The 23829-nt window shown below is 40.6% G+C and overlaps 1 protein-coding gene across 1 annotated transcript in view; it reads right to left on the bottom strand.

Moving 5' to 3' along the window:
* Positions 1-23296, bottom strand: part of ppp2r3a (protein phosphatase 2, regulatory subunit B'', alpha) — a 46153-nt gene extending 22857 nt beyond the window's left edge. Inside the window, exon 1 of the mRNA XM_072457550.1 lies at positions 20693-23296. Within this exon, the coding sequence (XP_072313651.1) occupies positions 20693-23173 (2481 nt within the window). The 5' untranslated portion in view covers positions 23174-23296. The remainder of the gene's footprint in view (positions 1-20692) is intronic.
* Positions 23297-23829: the final 533 nt, after the last annotated feature.

Below are 23829 nucleotides of genomic sequence, written 5' to 3'. Positions count from 1 at the left end.
AAACTGATTCTCCTTCTCATACAAATGTAACATATATGAAGCAAATCCCCATATTATGTACATATTGTACGGTGTCTACTTCATGATACTTATGTCATTTATCTGGTTTCTTCATCAGTAAAATGTAAAAGAGGATGTTTTGTGTGCTCATCAGATTCTTATGAGAAGCACACAAGTTCAGGAATCTCAATTTAAAGTTAGTTAGCCGTTAGCTCAGATGCTAATTATCATCTAAAATAAAATGCCAAAAGGTTTAGACACTAAACAAAGACTTCAAAACAAGGCTTTAACCTCACCTAAATGTGATCAATGAGTTGCTATCAGCTGACACACTCTGGATTATAAAAATTGTGCATTTTTTTGCGGGCTAACGCTAATGGCTATAGAGAAAACACAGAGGACTGGTTACGGAGTTAGCCGAGTTGCTAAGTGCATCGAACGGCGCATCTACATACTTACTGATTTACTTATTTAACCATATAAAACAAAATAATATATCTTTTAAATGGGGAAGAGCCCTCAAAGAGTCGCATAATAACAGGAAGCTGAACCCGATGACCTCGCCGGTACAGTTGAAAGAGGATGAGAGCCGTAAGAATTGTATGGCAAGGCTTGAATACTTTGACGGTACACTATGTAACTTTTCTTGCGGAGGGTACGCTGCCTTCTTTTCTCCGCTTTGGAATGCTCCACAGATGCCATAATTAATATCCCAATGGAGACAAGTGGGTAACAAAACCACCACCAGAAAAGTTCGATCCAGGTTTAGTCATGGTTTAGTCCTGGTTTTCTGGTTCGAACCCAGTTTAGTCCTGATATAAGCTCATTTTGGCTCATTTCCTTGGTTTATGCTGTGTTCAATTTGTCCTCAGAGGTTGGAGATATCTTTTATCAGAGTTTCTGTGTTCAAGGTGTCAAGTCGGAAAATACTAGGAGCAATACATTACAGTTTATGTACAGTCGTGACTCTAATCAAACTATAAAATCCAGAAAAGTGCTCAAATAAACAAAAAATTGATCCAGGAGCAGATTCGCAGGAAGTGATAGTAGAGAGCAAATAAATAGGAAATAACACAAGCACTATCAATATTTTAATTGTCCAAACTTTATCCAAACGCAAGGCTAAACTCGGATAAACTTGGGGTTCTAAGATGTTGCCCGAGTATCCAATAGAAATGTTGAGATGTAAAGCTGTTGCAGTGTGAAATTACAAGTCGGAACTCGGAAAATTTGACCCCAGAGGACGACTGGAACGCAGCATTAGTCCAGGTTAGGCTTACGGTTTAGTCCTAGTTAAGTCTCAGTTTTCAATTTGGCGTGAGCGCAATACGAACTATCAGAATTATTGATTTGACTCTTGATTCTACGTTGGAAATAAAACCGTATCATTGATTTTCGGGAAGACATGGATCCCGCATTTGAGACTGTGGATAAATCAAACACGACCGGCTTGCGAGCGCATCGACATCCTGCATGAACCGCATCGTCCAGTGGTTCACGAAGTCTGAATAGTGAGAACATAACAACTTCCTCCCCCGTGCTCAGAGACACACCTGCTCTGGGACGGGGGGCGAGGAGCGGCCCGTCGTCTGCTGCCGCGGTAAAATGATAAGAGTAAATATAGAGCACACGTTTTCATGTTTATTTCGGCCGCGGGCGCTGGGCAGACTCCAGACGGTTAAAACACAGAGACATGTGGCTCACACGAGGAGCAAAACGAGAAGAAAGAGAACGTGAAAGGATATTTAGCAAAGCGTACGAATAAAAATGTATGGATTTTTATTTTACAATAGCTAAGGCGCTGTGTTACTGTATTTTCCGGACTATAAGTCGCACCGGAGTATAAGTCGCACCAGCCCAAAAAATGCATAATAGAGAAGAAAAAACATGTATAAGTTGCACTGGAGTATGAAATGTGGTTGCAAATGTGAAAATGACAAATAATATCACACATAAGTCGCTCCGGAGTATAAGTATATAAGTATAAATATAAGTATAAGTCGCACCCCGGCCAAAACTATGAAAAAACTTGCGACTTATAGTCCGGAAAATACGGTAGATAATTTAAAAAGAGTGAATAAAAGAGGCTACTTGGATGAGGGGCTAAAAAAACAGTTGACAGAGTTTAATTGTCTTTTGCTATCAATATTATGGAGAAATTGTGTTTTTTCTTTTCGTAAAACCTTTAAAAATGATTTGCGTTATTATTTCATTCATTTATTTCCTTTTTGCATGATAAACTTACATTGGAGAGTGGTGAAAAATGACTTAATAGAAATGTTACTTCAACTTAAGTTCATCATTAGATTATTTGTTCAGTGGTAGTAATACAAAATTGAGTAATACTGTAGTACAAAAAAGTAGTAGTTGTAGTGACACCAGTTCCATTTGTATGAGAGTTAACGGCAAGTACAGTTAAATATTTTTCTATTTTTTGTTGTTTACTTAAGTAGTATGTTTTTATGAGTTACATTTTGGTAATAAGAGCATTTTTAACAGAGCTGCTTGTCAAACCTTTGCCTGAACGCCCCTCGCTCTCTCTCTCTGTGCCACGTCTGCTCGTCCCGTGTCTAAATACTGTACGTCTCCACGGTGACGCTCTTTGACCTGGAATGCTGCGAAGGGAAACGCGGTTCTCATCGCGTCTCGATACTTTTATATCCCGTCCCGCTTCCTGTCAAGAAGGACCCCTCCCCAAACAACGGGCAGCCAACGAGACAAATCCGGCGAGGCTCTGAATGCCTCCGGCTCCGGATACGGGACGGGAAGTTACAGGTTATCAGGGGGAAATTTAAACCGTTGTTTTTGAGATATGCAAGGTTTGAACTATACAGGTTGTAAGAAGAAAATCAATACCCAGAGACAAATCGATTAAAAACTAGTACATAAAACAGATATTGATATAAACTAGAGGCACGTCGATGTATAAAACTGTACTTATCGGCCTTACCGTATTTTCCGGACTTTTTTCATAGTTTTGGCTAGGGTGCGACTTATACTTATAGTTATACTTATATACTTGTACTCCGGAGCTTATATGTGATATTATTTGTTATTTTCACACTTGCAACCGCATTTCATACTTCAGTGCGACTCATATAGGTTTTTTTCTTCTCTATTATGTATTTTTTGGCTGGAGCGACTTATACTCTGGTGCGACTTATAGTCCTGAAAATACGGTAATTTTACAGCACAGGCCATATTTTGTTTTGGCTGACCGGCTGCATAAAGAACACAAATAAAGCTTTATTTTAACACTGTAGTGCAAAGACTGCTACACTGCTTTCTATGGTGGTTAAACAAGGCTGTGGGTGAGTTTGTAGTAAATTTAAATTGCATAAGTATAGGAAATTGATGAAAATAGGCCTTACATATCGGCCCACAAATATCAGCAGAGTTTATAGGCCATTGGTTAATCTGGATTCTATGCAATTGGTATTGACGAGGGCCATGATCTCCAATAAAGTATCAACGCTGAACATAAATGACATAAATGACATCTACTGTCACTACCTGCTCCTGGATCCACATTTTTGGTTTATTTGAGCACTTTCCTGGATTTTAAAAGTTTGATTAGAGCGTAAATGTTAGAATTTACAAATAAAATACAATACAATATTTAGCCATGGGAAGCACAACCACTACTATAGTGAAATGAAAATTGAGCCGTTTCCCTAGTATTGGAATATAGTCTGAAATTATAATGTGACAATACAAATCTACATAGAGTGTCACCACTTCCTTTGTTTTGGTACTTGGTGGGAATTCTGTTGTGTGGAGATGATGACATGTGTCTGCACTTGTGTCCTTCATAAAGATGACATGAACCTAATGAAATAATAGATTCAATAGCTTATATTTGACAGAAAAGTGCTTGTAATTATAAGAATTTGTTACACCAACTTCGCCACTTGCCTGGATTTGAATATGGATTTATCCACCCTTGTATTATGCTGAAACTAATCTTATAGAGCTGTAAAGTGCGGGTCAGTCACTGCCTGTGTGTGTTGTTGTGGATTCTGATTCTGATTCTGATCATGTGCACCCACAAGTCACCAAAGTACTGACTCCCTGGGCCGCCAGCTTGGAAAACGACTTGTATCCGTGGTTGCATTCACACTGTTGTTGTTTGGTCCTGGTTTGAGCCCAGTTTAGTCCTGATGTAGACTTGGTTTGGTGCTGTTTAAGTCCTGCTTCAGCCCTGACCTTGTCCACGTTTAGTCCCAGTTTAACCCCAGTATTGATGTTGAAAATATTTGCTTAAAATGTTGAAATGTGCTATATGTTTTCAATCAGTCTTTTAGTAAAATAGGTCATGCTACAATAAAAGTGTAGTCAGTGGTTTTTTCTGCTTTCATAGATGTGAAAAACATGTATGGCTTTTATAACTGCTGATGTTGCTATGGACAACCAGTTCCCACACAGAATCCTAGACATAGCTTTGTGATAAATATAAAAAAGGTTAGTTTAAAGCAGGTGTGCAAGTGAAGTGGAACAATCTTGCTATAGACAAGATGTATTAGTAGGAGTTTAATTATCAGACAAATATGAAATGCAGAAATATCACCTTATACCCATATTCCAAAGTTTTCAGTTACTTTTTAAATGTATTTTTATCAGCTGTTTTTTGTAGCATTATACAAGTATTTTTTTTCCATTAACAATAAACGATACACTCGATATTAAAATTTTAGACCAGCTTTTTTTCCAATTCCATGCAATAATTCATAGAAATAATTACGCAAATGACAAAACAATATTACTTTGTTTATGTTATGGTAGTTTGCAATGTATTTTTTTATTTTATCTGTCCGTAATGCTTATTTTATCCCTGTACAATTCAAGCCACCAACACTGTTAAAACTTTCACTCAAACGTTTAAAAGTCCGACCCATCAGACAAATACATTAACACGTGTTGCTTAATTAATTGCCTGTTTGTGGGACGGCTGCCCGGCTGCACGACTTGAGAGCGCTCGTTGCCCTAAAGGAAATACCCTCCTGTCAACAAATAGTGTTCAATAACAACAAAGTCAATATAATATCCTTTCATTTTATTTTTACTCTCGTGGCTGCGTTTTGCATTACCTTGGCCTCGTCTATCATCGGACGAGTAAATGAGAAACCAGAAAGTGCTGAAGTCTTTGGGCATGTATCAAATTAATAAACAAAATTTTGACAGGAAATTCCTACATCTCAATTTATGTATTTATTTTGAATGATGCAGCTTGTTTTTGTAAGGAAATGTGGCAGTAAAGCTATTGTACCAAATTGTGAAGGAACTTTAGATAAGAGCAATGTCATAAACTTGGATATTAGACCTGACTTTATTTGAATAAAATAAATGTTTAACAATTTAAATAGTTTAAGAGCTGTACAAATACTACTGTGCTGCTGCTGCTATTTCTACAACTATTATTTTAACCACTGACAGCTACACTACATACTACATTTATACTATTTATTACTGCTACTATACTTAACTACTGAAATTAAGATAAGATGAGATATGCCTTTATTTGTCCACACATGGGGAAATTTCGGTGTTGAAACGCAAGTAGATACAGAGGAAAAGAACAGATAACTTAATAGAAAAAACTCTTACAAACAAAACTCCTATAGACAGAACCTCTCATATCTTAAATGCCCAAATATCATCATGGTATAATTGTATGCGAACAAACATTTCCTTTCTCCAAAATATCCATGGGTTTTTAGCGCCATCGCCATAGTCAGTGTCAGAATCAATTAATTAATCAGAATCAGAAAAATAATCAGAATCAGAAAATTAATCTGAATCAGAAAATTAATCAGAATCAGAAAAAGATTTACTAATTAACAAGATTCACAAACTTCTGCAACGTATGTGATGCAACATAAAACAACGAATAATAACATAAATACTGACAATCAGTTGGAATATTCAGATGAAGTAACTGTAGTACACTATTGCACACTAACATGATACAGAAGCTCATATGAATTGTAACGATGTCCTCAGATAATCCTGTCAGTGCGTGGATCCCCCTGTAGGTGGCGTTGTTGTTCCCTTTTTGATTCACTTGACTTTACCCAGTGATACTTCGATGAGCTTTCAGGATCACTAGAGGGCAGCAGCTCCCAGTCTCAGCCTCTGATTGAGAAGCAGACCCCCACATAAGGCTTCTTCTGGTGGGCAGCATTTCTCCCAATTTGTCTCGCCTCAGACTTCAGTTCATTGGAATTGACTGACAGACCATAGGAAAAGTTTCAAATAAAGTCTCGAAAGAGCCAAATGTGGATGCACAGACAACAGAAAAGTGTTCAAAAGTAGAAGACTGTAGATGCAGGAGGAATAGAAACAGATGGAGAGCATAAATTATACATAGCTGCAGTTTTCTTCACACAGAAATAAGGCTGAATCCGACTCGTGACTAAGGTTTGTGGAGGTTCACGACTGTGTGGATTCATTTTGTGCATACATTTGCATTTTTACCTTTGTACTTTTTGTTCAACGCTGCAAAAACTTTTGGAACGCCAAGTCCCTCCACTGAGGACTTGAAAACAATAGACAAACAAAACAAATAACAGAGATTATATAATGCGACGATTTGAAGCAAAAATGGTCAAATTAAGAGCTGAAAACATTATATTTTTCTACTGTTACAACATCTACCACTACTATTATTACTAAAATGAAGAGTAATATTATCTAGTAGTTTATTTCCTGGTTTTGAATTGTGAAAAGATCATGTGAACTGTTTATAATATAAAGTCAAAGGGCATTTTCAGGCAGATCCTTATAATTAATACGTTCAAAGAAACAAAAAAAATATTAAAAAATAATAAATAAAGACCCAAGAGTCTGTGTGGGTTGCCTTTGTTTATCTATTCGAAAACTATAAATATGCAACATCATAAATTTGGTAAACAAAAAGATCATTATCATGTATTTACACTGTGCAGCTTGTACAACTCCAAAATCTGCAGCGATGGGTGGGTCTTATCTTTACTTTTCCCCCAAAGTTATGGAACATTGCCAATCGACTCTCACAAACCACTATGGCCCGGACACAATTGAACACAACCACGCCCAAATAACAACACAAAACGAGATATTTTTGTAAGCGTAATAAGCCACAGCCGTTAAGTCGTGAGGGCAGGGGAATCCCACCACTTACAGGCCGCCCATAAACAAGTTTTGGAGGTTTCCACAGTAACAGAAAGGGAGGGTCCGCAAAGTTACGCAGAGAATCCTCCCACGCCAAGGCTTGAACTACAAAAGTGACTTGCAGTATTTTAAGAAGGGGGAACTCGCCTTTGTGCGCAACATGGAAACGCGTTGGGAGTGTGGAGTGTGATTTGGGAGTGGCGAGTTGTGATGTCGCTGGTACGTTACGGTGGTCTGACAATAGAAAGAAATGTCTAATGAGGTAGAAACTCTAGACATTTTGATGTAAGAGTGAGTTAGCTGAAGATTAAGGGCGTGACTCATGAGTTTGAGCTATACTTTACATATAATAACAGTGTTTTCTAGTACTTCTGTGTGTAAATAGTGCGGTTGTCGTCCGTCGAGTGCAGTTTTGGTCAGATTATAGTGACACGTAATCGTTTTGAAAGCTTCTGATGGTGCCAAGCCACGCCCCCTTTTAGTCGAGTAATCAAAAGGAAGAAACAGACCGTTACTTCAAACACTTATTACTCAAGTAGAGTAAATAAATAAAAGTATTTGAGGAAAGTACTGAGACAAATTTACTTTCTGGACGTAACATCAGATTTTTTCTTTTGACAACTTCGAGAATGTTCTTAAAAATGAAACATACTTGAGGAGTAATACCCTAGTAAGTAATCATTGTGAAGTATTTTATAAAATCCCTGTGTACTACCTTTAAACTTGAATAACTTTATTGAATAAGGCCGTTACTGTACTTTTCTTTATGTCGCATACAGCGCGCCTTCAGAAAATCCTCTATTGTCCAAAACACCTTGAATACCGGTTCTACATTGTATTGGAAACTTCCCTTTGTCATAGCAACCGAAGCCTCTTTCTAACAGTGTGTGCGCGCCGGTATAAATACACGTATTCATTTGTGCGTCTCCAAAGCGGGCGTCTTTTCTCCGCTTGGCCAAGGTTCCCGCTGTGACCTTATTTCCTGTTGGAGCAGCCGCGCGATGATGTCACCCCCATTTGCCGTCCCAATGTCAACATATGCGCCCCCCCCTCCCAGACACACACACACACACACACACACACAAGCTCGTTCTGTATTCAGGCCCAGTGTTTTTCAATGCTCCGAGAATTCCTCAAACTCAATAGGTGTTTTTGTCCTGTATCTATTTGTTTAAGCCCTTTCTCCTTCCTGTTATTTATTTAGCGGCGAGTTTCTTTATCACTCTGCGCTTTTGAAATCACGTGGCTCCGACTATCTTAAAGGTCGAGAGGTCACTTCCCTCATTTGTCTGGCACATGAGCGGTGACGGAAAATTCTCAAGCTCCAAGTCTGCAAACAAAAGGAGTCAGAGGTGCACTTGTAACTTTTTTCATGTAAAAAGAGGCCTCCACCTGCTATGGTCTCCATGGAGATGTTATTGCATCGCCTGGGCTGTTTTAAACTGACCCATCTGATGCCACCAGGCCAGGAAAGCATGCTTTTCAAGATGTTTTTTAGCAATGAAACACCTGCAAATGAACAAATGCAGGAGTTTAATGTTACACTATCAAAACAACTATGTATATCTCCATGGAGACGAGCAGATGACGAACCCCCACACCATCAAAGTTACATTGTGTGCCTTTTAACTGTTACGGTTTAAGCATGAGTTGATTATTGAACAAACTGAGATTCAACTTCCCCAGCTGAACTCTATGACGTTATTTTCATTTAAAAACACTACATATTAGTTATGATTTCAACCAGGAAGTGTCATTTAATTCATACAATTAAGGAAATCAAGGAAACTACTTTATAAAGGTGCACGAATAGCCAGTTAGAAATAGGCTGATGCTCATGAATTCTCCCTGTTACATTCAGGAATGCTAAAGTGATGTAATGTGCTAAACCTTTCACATAAATATAGGCTGAAAACCAAAAGATTTCTCTTCAATAACGCGTTAACACTTCCCAGCTCCAGTTGACAGCCACTGGATTAGGCCATCAATGAATGATAAATGACATGCCAGGTTACAGCTGTAAATCACGCTCCACAAGAGTCTCGACACCTAAGGAAAACATGAGCCAGTGGATACAGCAATTCCTCTTCAATATCAAGTTGCAACAGAAAAATCTGTTTAAATGGTGATCATTTTCACATTTAACATCTTGTGGAAACTCGCCAATGAAGGGTTTTAGTGTGATTGTACTTTTCAGACAAATATGGGAAATGTCTTTATATATATATATTTTATTTGAGATGTGCCACATTAATCTTTGATAGAGAGCACTGAATGATTATCTGCTAAATGAATATAAAAAGTACACATTATTGTCCCTGTTGGAAAATATGTCCTCTGCATTTGACCCATCCTTCAATGTCACTGAGGAAACCGGTCAGGAGCGGTCCAGATCTTGTGCTAAGCTTGGCCAGGACCCCCTTGGAAGAGATGGGAACTAGAGATTGCACGGTATGTGTTTGTATAGCAATATATTAGAGTCCAGAGCAGCCAATGGCCAATAAGCTCAGCCAATAATCTTAATAATTTACCCGAATAACATACATTTAAAAAGTACTTCTAACTTACTAACTACAGATTTCATTGCACTGCAAAATAAAAGTATAATAAGGAAAAGTAGGGAAGGGAGCCGGATTGTCACATTTCGTGCAATACCATCATTGCATTAAAGTGTTAAAATACAGTGTCATGTCTTCCTTTATGCAATTGTTCAGTCCAAAATAAATAGTCCAAGTCCAAATATTACCTAATTTATATGGGTTTGTCTGTCTCTAGTCTGAACTACACAATAAAACCACACGGAGACAGGATAGTTCTAATGAAGACATCACTTATTGAAGCGTTGGAACACATTGTACATTACCTGGACACATTTACTCTTTCAACTTCATTACATTTTGACATCTCAGTCAACCTTAACAACAACAACACTAGTCTCCCAGTCCTATCTGCCAGTTTTGTCCTTGCATTGCCTCTTCTCCGCTTGCTTCCTTGTCTCCATGGTGTTCACGTTCATGTTAAGTGTCTTGACAGGTGCAGAGAGCCCTGTATTACTCTGTCAGCTCCAGAATCAACAATAAACACTTGAGGAAGGGAACACATCCGGATGTTACTGCCCCTGGACCCACTTTCATCCCACGACTTCCCACTTCCTCCTGTGGGCTGAAAACCATGTCGAGAGGGGCATAGCTACAAGTCTCTAAGGGGCGGACAGCACAAGTGGCGGTGCTACTTTGAGCGCAAGGGGGGCTCGGCTTGTTTACACTTTGATTGGCAGTTTAATGTGGCGCTGTAGAAGAGGGCGGGGCCGTGTTGAGGATATATTAGCATAATTCCCAGAGTGCCAGAGGTAAGATTGAGTGTCGCCGAGCTATTCCTAAACCGTGACCTGCAGTAGCATTGGCTCAGCTTACGGACGAGGCCAAAACACAAGGCTGCGTTCACATTTGCACATACAACACACCAAAATTGGGACCCAAACGAGGCCTAAACCTGGACTGGATCATGACTAAACCAGAAACTAGAACAGGACCAAATGTGTTTCGGTCGGCAATAATTACTGAGACTATTACTGTTGAATTTGATGTTCAGAAATGCAGAGAAATGGACAATAGAGACATCTTGAATGGTATTTTCAAAGAATTCAAAGCGCTTTACATCAAGGAAGCGCTCACACATGCATGAGGCAGGTTAAGTGTCTTGCCCAAGGACACAGCAACAGTATTCATCTGTGGGAGTTGGAAGTTTGAATCAAATAAAGGGACATCATATCTTTTAGCACGTTATACCATCATAGTTTACTTAAAGTTGTGTTTTAATTAGAGGCGGTAGATAAAAAAATAGACAATATTGTAATTGTTGTTGGAAATATGCAGATTTTAATAAGGAGTATGTTGTCTATAATTAAAACAATTTAAATTGACCTCAAAAGGAGACAGAAATATCTAGTGTAATCTTCCAAACAAGGGTGTAGGGGTATTTTGTGGTTAATTTTATGGTCCATTCATGTTTTGTGTGATATTTGAACGTTAATCAAGACAGTTACAAGCACATTTTACCACATTCCTGATGCGATGTTAAGTATTGTTATCAGAAATGGTAAAAGATATACATTTTTTACAAAAACTCCTATTTTCACCTACCCAATATCACCGCCCACTGCTCTGTACTTACTTGCATTTATTCAAAAACGATGTGCAGGACAGTCTTGTAGCAATTTTTCAATGCAAAAAACACATAAATGTAAAAGCACTGCTGGCCACAAAGAAATGCCATTATGAAGGTCAATCCGCTATAAGGATTCGCTCATCTTTATTGTGGTTTATAATGAGAAAAAAGGCCGGCTTACATATGTTACAGTTTCATTCTGCCCTGAAAAGGATAATACAGTATGTCTGCTGATTTAAATAACAGTACAGTAAAGAATGCAGTGATTTGCGACATGGTTTGGTCTTAAATTGCGAGGATTAGCATGCAGTCTTAACAAAAATCAACTGCAATTTGGAGCCAACATTTATTCAGTCATTGAGACAGGGGCAGTTTCATTTACACACTGGCGACAGAGAGTCTGTTAGCGGGATGCCATAGTACAGAGGGGTGGACAGATTTAGGTCCGGCTCTCACCTCACGCTGCCAGGAGGGACGGGGGCACCGAGGGGTAACTGTACCGTTAACACTCCGGACGCCGACGCACGACCCAACACCAGAGAAACGCCACGCCCCCCCTGTCCTAAATCACCCACGTCTCATTGGAGTGGTCTTCCCTCCACTCAGCAACAACTCATATTTACCCAGACCGAAATAAACCAGGGGCCAATCAGAGAGGTGCGAGGAGAGCGATCAGGGAAGATTGATACCTGGCCATGGGAACAAAGAGATGCCAGGGGAAAGGAGCGCGCTAGCAATGTTAGCGGTTACGAAGCAAAAGAAGAAAAAAAAAAGAATGTTTAAATGTCAAATTCTGATATTAAACCTAATTTGGGAGGATTTGAATAGATTTATTTACATGATGGCCTTGATTATGTGACTTGGTTCAAGGTGTTTCAGTGCTTCCTGTTTCAAACTAAATTATCAGTCAATGTTGTGTGTCATACCAAGTGCTAATAACAACAATATTTTTCAAACAATAGAATGTATTTTCTAACACAAAATAATAATGATTTCTTTACAAAATGTGGTTTCCTTACTGTTGTCCTTTCTCTTTAATGTGGTCTTTGAATGTAAAGCATCTTTGAGTGTCCAAAAGGTCCTATATACAAGGTTGATGATGAATTATTAGGCCCGAGCGCCACAAGCTGGCGAGAGGCCTATTAATCTCGTAAGGCCGTGCGAAGCACGGCTGCGAAAGTGACATGCCACGAAATCGAGCGCGAAGCGCTCGCCCACTTCCAAACACTCACTAACGCACTCCTTCACTCATGCACGCCCCGTGCATTCTAGTTAGTAGTAGGAAAATGGAACATTACCGTTGTAAACGGGCGAAGCCCGTGCAAAAGTGCGCACTAAACGAGCATTTTACATTGAGACCGCTTCGCGGTCGTCATCCCCATATAAAGCACTCATTTGCGCCAAGTACCTCACAAATACGTTCCCCATCTCTTGCATGTTCCGTGCATATAAGCATGTAATGCAAAAATTGAACATTATTACTGTAGAGGGCCAAAAACACAAAGTGGGCGGAGCCCACTCAAAATTAACGAAAGTACCCGTCAGTGACCAGGGACCCACACCATGAGGTAGGAAAGCGCGAGCGCTTTCCGAAAATGTATAGTTTATGATATTTGAAAAATGGGAAACATTGTTTTCGCATCGGAATATTATTAGGCCCGAGCCCCAGCAGGGCGGAGGGCCTATTGCTCCCGCAACGCTGCCGAAGGCAGCGTTTCAACTGTCTGACCAAACATGCGGGCGCAGCCCGCATGTTTGGTACCCCGTCGCCCCTGGCAAGTACAGTGAACTAGCCCATGCCGAAGGCATGGATCATGCATACTTACTCCTGCTATGACAGAAATAGTCAACAATGAGTGAATGGGCTACGCCCATTCACTCATTGTTGACAACAGCAGCGCGAAGCGCTGCATTCCTCCAAAATCACTCCTGGCATCGTCCCGTACGCGAGAATCCATGCCGCAGGCATGGGCCATGCTTGTATCTGCTCAAATCAATGGAAGTCTATGGGGAGTGGGTGGGGCACCTCGACGGGAAAGGGAGTGACGAGCGCGTAAGGGCTCGTAATGATGATTCCACCCCATGGCGGCATCGGGAAGGCTTAGAGCTTTCAAACGATGTATAATTTGTTGTTATAGTGGAAACGGCTATGTTGTTTTTGCTAAAAATATTATTTTTTATTTTATTTTTCTTGTTCTTCTGCTTTTTGAACTCTAATTTGACCCCCTGAACATGCTCAAAAACTCACCAAACTTTGCCCAAAATTCAGAATCGGCGAAAAATTCGATTTTTTCTGGGCCATTTTTTTTTCCGTTAAATAATGGCGCGACAGCGCCACCGACAAAAGTTAAAATACATTGCGCCTATGGGAGACGCCCCGAGGTCAACTTTGTCGTAGAGCTACGAAATTTGGAACACGCTTTCCTCTGGTGAGGACAAAAAAAAAATATTATTGTGGCCACGCCCCCAGACTTACCCTATGGCCGCCATCTTCCTTTGAAAATGAAAACACGCTGTGATTCAAACTGATTCAAATTTGAATCAGTTGTTAAACTTTCTTGTTTGGACCAGTTTAGGCTGACAAAATTGAAATGGGCGCGATAGCGCCCCCTACAGAGTGTCCTTTAAATTAACATTGAAGGTCAAAAATTAGTTTTACCAAAATTGTCTAAACTTTACCCAAAATTCTATTTTGCCGTCCCGATCACAAAAGCCAATCACAAAAATGCATAATTTTTTACGCCGTAGTCGTAGCGATGACAGAAACCTCCCATGTTATCCCTATGGGAAAACCGCTAAATCTCTCAAATTACCACATTTTTATGTTTTACACTTTAACGAACTCCTCCTAGTGCGTTTTGCCCACCAACCTCAAAATCGGTGTACGTCCTCTAGACAAGTGGTGCATCTAAAGTTATCCAAATTTTAAGGATAACTTTTACGGTCTCTGTGCGACGGAGCCGCAAACATTTCCCAGAATTCTGACTATTTGGCCTTCAGAGTGGCCTATAAACAATAGAGTTTTTCCAAATGACATGATATTTTGCACAAAATTTTAATTTGCCATCCTGATCATAAAAGTATGAGAGCCAAAGTCATATTTTGTACGGCGTAACCGTAGCGATGACAGAAACATCCCATGTTATCCTTATGGGAAAATTGCAAAATCGCTCAAATCACATTTTTACGCTTCACACTTTAACAAACTCCTCCTAGGGCGATTGGCCGATCAAACTCATATTTGGGGAAAATCATCTACACAAGCGGGGCATCAAAAGTTATCCATATTTTGATTCTAAGTGCTACGGTCTCTGTGTGGCGGACCCGCAAATATATGTCACAAATGGGAAAACAGCGAAATCTCTAAAATGACCACATTTTTACGCTTCACACTTTAACGAACTCCTCCCAGGGCGATTGCTCGATCAAGTTCATATTTGGGGAAATCATCTACACAAACGGGGCATCAAAAGTTATCCATATTTTGATTTTAAGTGCTACGGTCTCTGTGCCGTGGAGCTGCAAATATACTGTCACAAATGGGAAAAAAGCCAAATCCTTGAAATGTTCACATTTATGCTTCACACTTTAATGAACTCCTCCTAGTGCGTTTGGCCCACCGATCTCAAAATCGGTGTACCTCCTCTAGACAAGTGGGGCATCTAAAGTTATTCAAATTTTATGGATAACATTTACGGTCTCTGTGCAGCTGAGCCGCAAACTTTTCCCAGAATTTGGACTATTTGGCCTTCAGAGTGGCCTATAAACAAGAGTTTTTCCAAATGACATGACATTTTGCACACAATTCTCATTTGCCATCCCCAAAATAAAAGTATGGGAGCCAAAGTCATATTTGGTAAAGCGTAGCCGTAGCGATGACAGAAACATCCCATGTTATCCCTATTGGGAAACCGCAAAATCTCTAAAATTACCACATTTTTACACTTCACACTTTAACAAACTCCTCCTAGGGTGAATACCCGATCAAGTTCATATTTGGGGAGGATCATCTACACAAGCGGGGCATCAAAAGTTATCCATATTTTGATTTTAAGTACTACGGTCTCTGTGCGGTAGAGCCGCAAATATATGTCACAAATGGGAAAAACGCCAAATCCTTGAAATGTTAACATTTATGCTTCACACTTTAACAAACTCCTCTGTGGGCAATAGCTCGATCAAGCTCAAATTTGGGGAAAATCATCTACACAAGCGGGGCATCAAAAGTTATCCATATTTTTATTCCAAGTGTCACGGTCTCTGTGCGCTGGAGCTGCACATTTGACCCACATTTGTGTTCATTTGCACTGGTTAAGCACAGCATTGTACTTGTACAATGTGTCGCTGTCTTAGATCTTGGACAATTGCGTTAGCGCCAACTCTGTAAAATGCAGAGAGCAGAGTCGGAAGGCCGGCGGCCCGCGAGGGCCGTTGGATGCCGCTTGCGGCTTTAATTCTTTCTTCTTTCTTTCTTCTCGGGACCAACCCCCCTATTTTTCACTCAGTGAACATTGACGAAAAGTCACAAAAATGTTCACACCTCTAAAAATCGTGCCTCTCTACATTCTGGCTATTTCCCTTTTCTAAAATAAAAAAAATTGGCGCGTCAGCGCCCCCAAATGTACCAAAAATGCATTGAGAGATGGGAAATGACCCAAAAAAAATCTGATCGTAGAATCATGAAATTTGGCGCAGAGGTAGATGGTGACAAGAGAAGTAAAAAATATTATTACGGCAACGCCGTCCGCCCAACCAAATGTCAGCCATATTGCTTCAAAAATGGCTAAACATGACTTCGGAGTTTTTCCAAACGTCGTACTTTTACGAACTCCTCCCAGGGCGTTGGCCCTAAAAAGCTGAAATTTGGTAAAAATGCTACTGAGGAGTGGGACATCAAAAGTTATCCAAATTACATTGATACCTGTCACGGTCTCTGTGCGGCGAAGCCGCAAACTGTAGCAAGAATTTCAGAAATCTCCCAAATTTAACATTTCTGCCGTTTGCGCAGATAAAGTCCGAATTGCGTCAAATTAGAATCAGTTGTTAAACTCTTTGCCCTAAACCTACTTGAAGTGAAATAAATTAATTTGGAGCCACAGCGCCCCCTACAGATTTTATATGGAGGTTAAATATTTAGTTTTGCGAAATTATATGAAATTTGACACAAAACTCAATTTTGGCATCCCCATCAAAAAAGTCAATGAGACCCATGTCATAATTGTTATGGCGTTGCCGTAACGATGACCGAAACCTTCCATGTTATTCCAATGGGGAAATCGCCAGAACATGTTTACACTTTAGACTTTCACAAACTCCTCTTAGGGCGTCAGCCCTATTAACCTGAAATTTGGTGAGACTCATTTTCAGGGGTGGACCATCAAAAGTTATCCACATTTTTATTCAAAGAGTCACGGTGTCTGTGCGGCAAAGCCGCACATTTTGCCAAGAATTCAAAATAGAATTGCTTTTTGATGGTAAAACAAAGGGGAGAAGATGTGACAGCGTCACAGATTCAGCAGTAGGCGTAATAAAAGGACAATTGGGGCGCGTTAGCGCCCCCTCCTCTTGCGGCGTGGCGGCGGCGTGGCGAGGGCCGATCATTGCCGCTTGCGGCTATATTTATTATTATTATTATTATTATTATTAGTTACGATGGATAAAAACTATGCAGGAAATGTTGAACTTTGTCCATTTTTTTTTTTGCTAGTAATATTGTTCAAATGAGTGTCTAGTTTTTATTATTATTATTTTTTTTTTTAAAGTTTTAGTATTTATTGTTTCTTGGTATGCGATTCATGTAATTAATTAAGAAAAATGCATCACCCGATATATCTATATATATTCTACTAACTACTATGTAATTACCGGTGATCAAAAAAACAAATCAGAAAAAACAAGTCTTGCAATGAAGTAGTAAAAATACTCATCACTCGTACAATTCTGAATTCAGGTCATTAAATATTTTTTTGCAGTGTAACAGTTACAGGCAACGATAACCAATTAGATCCATTTGTAGTTCTTCACCTGTCCTCACATTGTTCAAACATTGGGCCAATAGCCAGTATAATACATATTGTGCTAGTCCCAAGCCTGGATAAACAAAAACATATTCAAATTAACGTATTACGCCACAATGATGAATGTCCGGTCTATAAAAGGTTAATAAAGATGCAGAGATCGGCTGGGAAATTGCACAATAGATTGCAAAGATGTTTTGAAGTGGTCTGCACTCTCCCGGCTGTGGAGGGCTACCATGGTAACCTCACAAATAGGTGGCCTACATATTGGTGGGGCATTGGGTTACACCGCTCAGTAAATAAACACGAGAGGCGCTGCAGGGGAGGATGTGTGAAGAAAATTAGCAACAATCTAATTAGAGACAAAAGGGTCAAGGCAAACAAGTGAATACGAAAGATCTGCTTCTCCACTGCCAGTGCTAATGTAGGTGCATCTCTCAGGCTTCATTACGGTAATTGCTGCTCTTTTTAAACGCCCACGTCAAACAAAGTATACACTCCCATGTTCTCGTTATTTTTTACAAAGTGAGTGATGCTAAAAGAGTGTGATAGGGATAAGATAACAAACAAGGGTCTCCAAGGTCTGTCTATGGGAGTTTTTGTTTATAGGAGATCTTCTACTGAGAGTGTTTTTCAAACTTCCTTTAAGTGATCTGTTATTTTCTTCTGTATCTACCTCTGTATCTACCTGCGTTGCATCAATGAAATTTCCCCATGTGGGACAATAAAGGATTATCTTATCTTATCTTATCTTATCAAACTTTGCTTCAGAGGTCCAAACTTGAACTACAATGATGAATAGTACGTTAAATTATCTCAATATTTTTTTTTATTTGATTTAGTATTCTATAACAGCTTTGTTGACCAAAGAACTATAGTATTTCTAAAGTTAAGGAAGTAATTTGTGATAAGAATCTTTGGAATCATCAATGCAATCACTATTTTCAGGACAGTGCATGTTAATAGACAGACATTCACAGATTGGTGTGTTTACATTCATGTTGTATAGAATGTATATTCATGTATATCTATTATAGTTAATTTTGAAAATGTGTAGTATTTGTTTAGTTTCTAAGTAAATTTTGTAAATCTGTATAAGTCTCACTTTATAACTTACTTTTTAAGTTTGTGTGGCTTGCCTTGTCCTTGCATTTGGTTCTTTCGGCCAAAATTTTGTCCTGCTGCGTTTCTAGTTTAGTGCTAACTTTATCCTAGTTCTGCTAGTTTATTCCTGGCTCAGTTCTTATTTTAGAATAGGTACATTTTCTGTGGTCCTGGTCCAATCCTACGTCAGATTTGGTCTATACAAAACTTGATACCTACAATATAAACCATACTAATTGTTTAATCAAGATGTAGTTTGACTCTAGTTTATGGAAGATGACACTTGGAGAAATGTTGCAGCAGCTCCCTTCACCTCACGCTGCCTCTGCAGCACACAACCCCAAATTACCTTAAACACACGCGCTCTCCAGGGAAGAATTCAGGGAGCCAAAACACACACAGGTTATCAAGGCAGGAAATGTCAACAAAGCACAGCCACTTCTAACACAATAACCGCTTTTCTCTATAAAATCCCTCCTCCTGATGAGCATGTTTATCAAAACCATTAAGAGTCGTCGCCAAGGCCATTTTTAAAACAACAATCTCACGCAGAGATAGAGCTCTTAATAAGCAGCTGACAAAAATATCCTGCATATAGCCAACGTGACACTGAATCCACGCAGTGCCCCACATTACACAAATAGATAAAAGCAATGTTGACATATTGGTGTATGTATAAAATATTTCATACTTCTTAAAAAGGTGCATTATGTTCCGTACTTTTCGGACTTTAAGCCGCTACTTTTTTCCCACGCTTTGAACCCTGCGGCCAATACAACAGTGCGTCTAATTTATAGATTTGACTGGCTAACGGCCACCGGGGGGCAATCTAGCAGGAAGCGCAAGCGTTTGACACACTGTAGAAGAAGATGTCAGGGGATACATCGTGTTTTGTGTATTTAAAGCTTGTAACGTGATGTGTTTTATTACAATCAGACTCATTTTCACAGAGAAATGAGTCTAATGAGGAAGTGAATCTAGACCGCGGCGGACTGCAGGTGCAAAAGAGGCATCACTACCGTTATTACATGTGTAAATATCTCATCTTACAATGTGGGCACCTGCAGTTTATTGACAGTTCTGGCCCTTTTATGTACAAGTTCTATTTTTTCGTGAATTTTGTGTGGGCGGCTTTTATTCAGGAGTACGGTAACTTGTCTCCATGGAGATTGCTTTGTTTCACAATCATTTAACTTATCTATATTTGAAGTGTTTTTGGGGTCTGGAACTTGACCATGGAGAAATTCTTGGCATGGTCCATTGTAGCATGTGTCTCTAAACTGTGCAGACTTATCTTTTGAGATATTTCTGGGCCTGAAATTAAACTTTCAGTCTTTTAGTTCAGATCTACATAATTTGGGCTTTGTTGGTTGATTCTGCAGAAATCCTCATTCTCATTCCTCTGTGATGTGTTTTTTTCTTTCTTTTTTACTGCTAATCCGCCATGTTTGTTTTAATACAAGCTGACCATACTAAGGGCTTTAAATGACAGTAAAAATACTAAAGTTAGAGGCAAAGTTATTCTGAAGCAGTTGAGAAAAAGTTGCTGATTTGTCAATAACACTAGATTCATGGTGTACAATCTCAATCTCTAAGGCCCTTTATCCTTATTGACAACACAATACTTAGATATATCGAAGTAGGAAGTAACAAGAGGGACATGTAGAAGGCGGCACTAATAGGCATCACTAAATCAAAGCCTCTACATCCTTAAAATAGACTATCAGTGCAGAGGCAGTTCACATCAAAGACTTACTGAAAGGATGAAAATTTGTATAAAATTGATTTTTCACACAACGTACAGCTTTCTTTCTTCTTTAAAGATTTTGTTGCCCCCATGTTTTATTAGAGAGTGGTGTAAACCGTGAAATGGGGGGTGAGAGCGAAGGGAGGACATGCCGTAAACTGTCAAGAGTCGCGATTCGAACTCACAACACTGCGGTCGGTTGCACCTGGAGCCTGGCATGTGTGCTGTGCTTTAACCGCTCAACCCCTGGGCAGCACACAACTTACATCTTTCAGAAGCAACTTTAAACTGAAAAACTTTATAGCTAGAAATAGATACAGAGTGGGCAAGTGTGAATCTTCAACTTTGTCTTCTGTACAAAGAATTAGTCTGGTCTGTATGAATATGAATTGAATTACTGACGGGGAAAGAAGTTTAAAATAGATCTGCATAAAATTAGTTATCATAAGCTGTAAAAGAAGAAAAGGAAGAAAAAAAAAAAAAAAATATGGAAGAATGTGTCACTCACCCTGATCACTTCTGGAGTCTGCTGTATGAGAAGAGTTGACCCGCTGTCTTTAACCAAACTGGACTGATCGGCTGCTTCACTTCCTAGTTGTGCTGTCGTCCAGGTAACGTGAGGTGGAGCTTCAGGTGCACGCGCCGGTTCAGTCGAAGGTGGTGAGGAATGCAAGCTTGCGGGTGTGGAGTCTATAGATATTGGCAATGGTTCTGATACGGTGGGTTCTGAAACGTTGGGCTCTTCTGTGAGGTGCAGTATAGGTTCTGGTATGGGCAAAGGCACTAGTTCAGGGGGCGATTCAATTTGGCACAAAGGCGAAGGTTCTGGCACAATTTTGGATACAATAGTTGAATGAGATTGTTTTGGTGGGATGGCGGGAGGGGTTTCATCTGACAAAACGGTAAGATCGTTTTCTAGCGGGGTGTTTGACCTGCTCGTAGACGCTAAATTATCTTGCAGCAGTCGCATAACCTCTCGCTCCTTGCCACTGTTTCGTTCGGCGCTTCCCGTACTTCCGGCCCCGGAGTCGACGAGTTCTTGGGCAAAACTTTCAATGCTTTCCAAAATCCTCATCAAAAGTGCTCCGTCTTCCTCCTCGCCAGCTTCACCTTGGATGCTTTCTATGTGGTCCAAGGCAACCGGAACAGGAGATTTTGATCTCGGTCCATTCAAAGGTACAGACTTCTGAATTTGAAATTGCGTCAACTTGGGTTGAACGAAAGCATCATTAGCTAGCTTTTCTCGTTTCCTGGTTTTAGCTGGAAGCGGTGGATTACTCATACTTTGCGATAAGCATTCCAAGTCCATTAACATCTTGTCAATATCTTCGTTTCTATGTGTAACGGGTTGAGGAGTTGCCAGATTTGGTGGGGCAGAAGTGGAAGGCCAGCCTGGACTATAGCTGGAACTAACTGGCAGATTATTTGACAAATGAAACTGGTGATTTACCACAGACCCGTTGGCATTACTTGACAGCTTTGGAGCTATTTCGAGGATTTGCTCTGGAGGGTCTTCTTCTTCGATGTATAGGGCCTCCATGGGGGAAGCTGGAGGAGTGTGCGTGTATGGGGGGGTAGGAGAGGTGCGAAGAGGCGAATGGGATGGAGAGGAAGATGGACTCGATGAGGCGTAAGGTATGGACGGAACATTAAGTGTGTGTTGACTCACTGAAGACGAGTGCGGTAGACCGTTTAAAACTGTAGGGGTACGGGACGGAGAACTTAGGGACGATTTACCATTAGAGTCTGGTTTCAAAGAGGGAGAGATGTACGATTTAGCGATAGGAGGCGATTGGACGACATCTTCGTAGCGGGGAGGTTGCTCGTTGCCGAAGATTGGCGAGAAAGGCGACTGTTGGAGCGAGTGAAGGCTGCTAACCAACTCGGCCAGTTCGCTATGCCCTGGCCCGCTACTGATTCCCTCCAAATCCAGCGGTAGTCTTTTGAGATAGGAGCTGAGGCGGGTCATCATAGCTCGGTACATGCTGTCGGGGCTCGCGCCTCCATCTTCGTGACCTCCGCCTGCTTTTCGGCGAATGCACTGCTTGATAATATCGGTGCACTTTTTCAAGTCTTCCGAGCATTTGAGCAGGATGTCCAAGCAAGCGCGTATGTCCTCTCCTCCGCCACTGCCCGCCTCAGCACGGGTTTTCTCCAGCAAACGAGCGATCAAATTCTCCTCGCCCATTGTGCTGCGATACAGGGAGGTTATTGTATTGATACTCTGGTCTAATGAGCTGATGCTGGAGAGACTTCCAGCAGAGCCACCGCTCGCTTTAGTAAGAGCAGACAGGTTGCTCGAGTTTGCTTTCTGTTTCGTCTCCTCCAAGTTTTTACTTAACCCAAACGGTGGCACATTCTCATCATTGGGAGTACTCAGGCCATTAGTCATTCCATTAGCCGTTCCATTAGAGGTGACAGTGGAGCTAAAGTGCCCATAGATTATCTCCAAATCGGCGGACCTCCGGCTAAATGAATCCGGACGTACTTTTCGCCCTTTTCTGAAAGTGACATGATTAGAGGACGAGAGGCGGAGCTTGTCGAAGGAGAATTCTTTGAGCTTGCCACTTGCTAAATTGATGGCTTCCTCTGTGATGTCCTTCAAGCTGCCGGACAAGTTGCCAATCGAACCGCTGGATGCTTTTTTACTTCGCAATGTGGATGCATCTTCGCCTATGGACAGATTCCCATTACTCCCAGCTCTTTCTAGACCACTACTATATCCACTATCTATAGAAATGCTTTTACCATGATTGGACAAGTTTCGAGACTGTATCGATGCGATGTTAGCGTCGGTGTACGTTATTTCGGGAGCAACAAGCAGCTCAGAGCAGGTTCCTCTGTGGGCCAGGGTGCAGTCCAGTCCCTGCGATAGCGCCCCGCATGGCCCGGAGCAGTAGTGCACGGCGTGGGAGTGAGCGCGCCTGTCCACTACCACACTATTGTAACAGCTAACACTGCTAACCACAACGCGGTAGGCTGCGGCCATGATTGAAAATGTCAGAACGCAAAGTCAGCTTAAGAATACAATACTGTTATTTTCATCCAGTTGATAAAAAGAAAAAGTTCAAGGTCATCTTGAAATGAAAAAAAAAAAAACAACTTTAAACCTACTTAAAATTAAATTGAATATTATGATCCGGTTAGCAATGGCAAGTTTAGTCTTTGTGTAAGTCTCAAGCCAGGATTTAAAAAAAAAAAGGTTGAATACAGTGTAATCCTTTTGCCAAATTAGAGGCAATTAAATCAAAACATTTCCAATCATTGATGATCCAAGAGGTGTTTTTAATTCTTCACAATCTCCTCCTCTGCAGAAATGTTTCGAGATCTCCAGGGCCGTGAAAAGCAGCTGTACTGTCCCTCCTTTCTCCAAAGGCTTCCTTTCTAACAGCCACTCATTACCCACTAATGACAGCCATGACGGGGGCCGCGGTGGAACATCCAGCTGGGGGCATCACCCAACTCTCCTCACACGACCCCCCCTCCCCCCCAGAGGCCTAATCAAAGCCGGGGGAGACTTCAACCGACATCATCCCCTCGGCGTGGGTACATCCCATGGGCAGTCAAAAAAGTCCCCTTTATTTTTCTAGTTGGATGTAGTTTTAAAGCAGATGTGAAATTGCAAAATATGGGCCGCAGATGCTT

This window comes from Eucyclogobius newberryi, unplaced genomic scaffold (assembly GCF_026437365.1).
Source record: "Eucyclogobius newberryi isolate DKJ021-1_F unplaced genomic scaffold, fEucNew1.0.hap1 SCAF_21, whole genome shotgun sequence".
NCBI lineage: Eukaryota > Metazoa > Chordata > Actinopteri > Gobiiformes > Gobiidae > Eucyclogobius > Eucyclogobius newberryi.
The sequence above is the reverse complement of the archived record's forward strand: the minus strand, read 5'-3'. Positions and strand labels throughout refer to the sequence as shown.